At 35.4% G+C, this 3,591-nt stretch overlaps 1 protein-coding gene across 2 annotated transcripts; it reads right to left on the reverse strand.

The window, feature by feature from the left end:
- On the reverse strand, positions 1-3,317 carry APC10 (anaphase promoting complex 10). Of its 2 annotated transcripts, XR_003603430.2 has the most exons (7): positions 3,035-3,317; positions 2,898-2,958; positions 2,718-2,810; positions 2,574-2,644; positions 1,559-1,663; positions 1,287-1,472; positions 1-239 (listed from the first exon to the last, which is right to left on the reverse strand). XR_003603430.2 is itself a non-coding variant. In XM_028065322.2 (6 exons), the coding sequence occupies exons 1-6, from the start codon at positions 3,211-3,213 to the stop codon at positions 1,403-1,405; spliced, it is 579 nt and encodes a 192-aa protein (XP_027921123.1). In that variant the 5' UTR covers positions 3,214-3,317; the 3' UTR covers positions 986-1,402. The 2 variants fall into 2 exon arrangements, 1 of the variants encoding a protein (XP_027921123.1); XM_028065322.2 differs by lacking the exon at positions 1-239 and having other exon boundaries at positions 986-1,472.
- Positions 3,318-3,591: the final 274 nt, after the last annotated feature.

The raw sequence follows: 3,591 nt of genomic DNA on the forward strand, positions 1-3,591 counted from the left end.
TGTAAAAACTTTAGTGGAATGTGTTTCACTACTGTGATGTGGCAACTTTCTTTGTTTAGAAAAGTGGCAAATGTCACAAGGAGTATTATGCGTATAATGAGGAATAACATGATATGGAATCAGAAACATGACCTAATCTAAGATGCCAAAGAGACACAATGCGGTGATGAGGTTGCAGATTTATCACATACAGTCCCTGGTGCAAGCTTAGCTGAACCAATCATCCTCCTGGAAGTATTCTGCACAATGACACAAGAATCAAAGTCAAAAGACAATTTACAGTGCAGTGTGTGAACTAACTTATGGGTGGAAATAATGTTGACATGAAGTTCCCGTACATAAAGAACATCATCAAGGATTAAAGAATAAAACAACAGTACCATAAATGGAAGTAGACACTTGAATATAATTGGGTACACTTGAATATCATTGGGTAAAGTAATAAAAATGGGAGAAATAGATTTGTGAGAAACAAAACTTTGGAAATTGAAAGTAATGTAGTAGTGGCACCTGTATCCAAAAGCCACTGAGAAGCAATTTTACCGTGGTTCAAATTTATACAATTCTTGTAAGTCAGCAACGCAAAAAATGTCTCCCTAATGAAAATGATGATAAAGGTCTTGCCATACGTTAGAGGCAGTGTCCATCCAGATAATGGATTTGAGAATCGATCCATGCACTGATCCTTGAGGTCATAAGAGAACTGAATGTTTGGCAAAGGTTAAGGCAAAGTGTCGTCATTGAATCTTAACTTGTTCTTAGATTTTAGGGCAAGCTTCATAGCCTGAGCCCAAGCATGATAATTCTTGCCATCTAACATAGGAGAGACAAGAGCAAGAGCTAGATTTTCATTTGAATGGAGGAAGAAAGGATTGGAAGGATTTGTGTGAAAATCGGTATGGGTTTCAGAAGCCATATCAACTGGAGAAAGAATCAAGAATGAGAAAGAGGATGCAGAATATTTGATGCCATCTTAGTTTATAGATTGTGTATAATTTCTCGTTGTATTAACAACTGAATAAAGTGTACACAGAACAAAGTTTATATAAGACTATGTAAAGCTGAAAACTGACAGAAACTAACTGACTGTGAAACAGAAAAACTAATACAACTAACTGATACAAACCACAAGGAAAATATCTAGTAATAGCTGAATCTACAGCTTCTACTATAGAGCACTAGCACAAGTAAAACGAAATATAAATATTTGCGAGACACAGGGTCCTGAATTACTGATGGCCTCATTTACTGATGACAATTTTTAAGAATATTGAAGTGAAATATACTTGAAATTTCGGCCAGTAGTGATTTGGTTTCAGACATTCCAGATAATATAATCACTTAATGAGCAGCATCCTTTGATTTAAGACCAGGTTTCTTCATTAACTCTTTCCGTAAATTCTCATCTTATAGAAGAGTAGGTGATGAACTCCCTTGAAGTAAATTGAAATGGCTGGTGTGGAATAGGATTCCTGCAGCATGGTTACATAGAAAAACGTTAATTAATAAATTTATAACTGTATCCAAGTAATTGTTTCAAAAGTAAAAGGAGACTCACGGTCGAGGCCCATAAACTTTGATTTGCCGCACATGAGTATCCCTTCCATTTAGATGGTTTGACAACACAGCAATTTGCAACATGAAAGTGTTCACAAAGGTATCCCTGTGATTGGTGAAAGGCAATTACAAGATTCTATTAAAAAGTATGCTGGTATCAAGAAGAAGCAATCCTTAAGTTACATTACATTACTTTGGTTACATTACAACCATTGAGGCTTCATTCACTATCAATTTCAGAGTAACAATTAAGGACAATCCAGTGGTTCAACAGATGAAATGAAACAAGAACTGATTATTGCATTCATAAATACCAACAAACACATCTTCAAGTAGCATGACAACGTTCCTATCCTATCTAATTTCTCAGTTCACAATTTGAATAAAACATCCTCAAACCTTGAACATAAATCCAGATATATAAGGAGTAAGAATTCAAAGAAAAATCAGTAAGATTTGAGCAACAAAAGCCCAGAATTTAGTCACTTCTTCAGAAGACCACTAGGCGTAAGCACATCGTATTGCCTCAAACACAATTTAATCAAAACGCACGGTCCATGTTGATCTTATCACTCCAACAATACAACAGTAGCTGTATCCTATTAGATTAAGTCAATTACAAGGATGACATGGCACCTTAACTCTATAAGTGGAATCATTGCCAGTCCCAAGTCTGACTAAAGGAGGAGACTATTAATCCCTCGACACAAGGTTTGTCAAAACCCCAAATATATGAAGTTAAATATAATGTTAAGAGAAACAAATATAAGAGAGTTTCTACACAATACTTTTTATACTTAGCTAGTTTTACCTCTTGTAAAAATCTATTTCATTTTTTTTTTTCTGTAAGTGTTTATAGAGAAATTTATTCAGACACAAAATTACAGATATGGTTTATTAGTTTCTTCACTTTCACGAGGTTCCCTTAAATTCCCTACTATAAACTATCATGTCCCCCATTTAAAAAAAAAAACACACACACACACACACAAACACAATGACCAAAGAACACTTACCTAGGATCAACTCCAGACAACGACAGATAGACCCACCCAGTTGGCTTCACTAGTTCCACGGTCTTAATCTCCTACAAATGTTCCCAAACCCATCATTCATCAACAATCGTAACAACCAAATCAAACCCAAACCAATAAAATTACCTTCAAGTTGTGAAACCCATCACCGGCACGGATGGAAACTTTACTCGGCGTGTAACTCTCGTCCAACTTGAAATCCACGTACAGCACAATTAGCTGCAACAATAAAAAAAAAATTAAAAATTTAGCACTTAGAAAGTAAAATTATATTTTGTTTGCAAGAGGGGTGTGCCGTGTACGTACTTGAAGTCTAACTTTCTTCTGAAACTGAACGTTAACCAAATGGGGTTGCGCTCCGTCGGATCTGAAACCACGAAAAGCGTGATTGAGAATGCGAGTGAAGATAAGAGAAAGAGAGTGTGAGCAAGTGAAGGAGTTACTGCCAATAGGTTTCGAGGTTATCGTCACGGAGAGAGGAAACACCGTTACCGGGCTTGCAAGAACTGACGCTCCAAGCAGCTTTTTTCCCCATCTCCGTTAAGTCATCGTCTACCGTCAACAATTGGTTTCCTCCGCTCAACTTTGTTTCTTCTTCGCCCTCTGATGATTCTGCTGCCATTCCCCGAAACCTCAGACAACCCTATCTCTCTCTCTTATTTTTCAAGATTCTTCAACTACTACAAGAGAAAGCAAGTGATGAATTGAACAACAACGGTGTTCAAAAAGGAAGACCTTTTAGTTAATGTTTTTAAATTTTTAAAAACTGAAATTAGGGTGTGCTTGTGAAAATTTAATTTTGGATTATATGTGTCCTATATGGTAAAAAGGTTCAACGTTTGTTTTTTAAGAAAATATTTAAAAATAAAAATAAAATATTTGAATATCAAAATGATTAGAATAGTTTTTAAATTTAAGGTTAAATTATTCCAAATATCTCTAATCTTGTAACGAAATCTCAAATATGTCCCCTTATTCTTATTTGATTCAGTTAAGTCTT

This window comes from Vigna unguiculata, chromosome 3, assembly GCF_037176805.1.
Source record: "Vigna unguiculata cultivar grain cowpea cultivar isolate G323 ecotype 2 chromosome 3, ASM3717680v1, whole genome shotgun sequence".
NCBI classification, from domain to species: domain Eukaryota; kingdom Viridiplantae; phylum Streptophyta; class Magnoliopsida; order Fabales; family Fabaceae; genus Vigna; species Vigna unguiculata.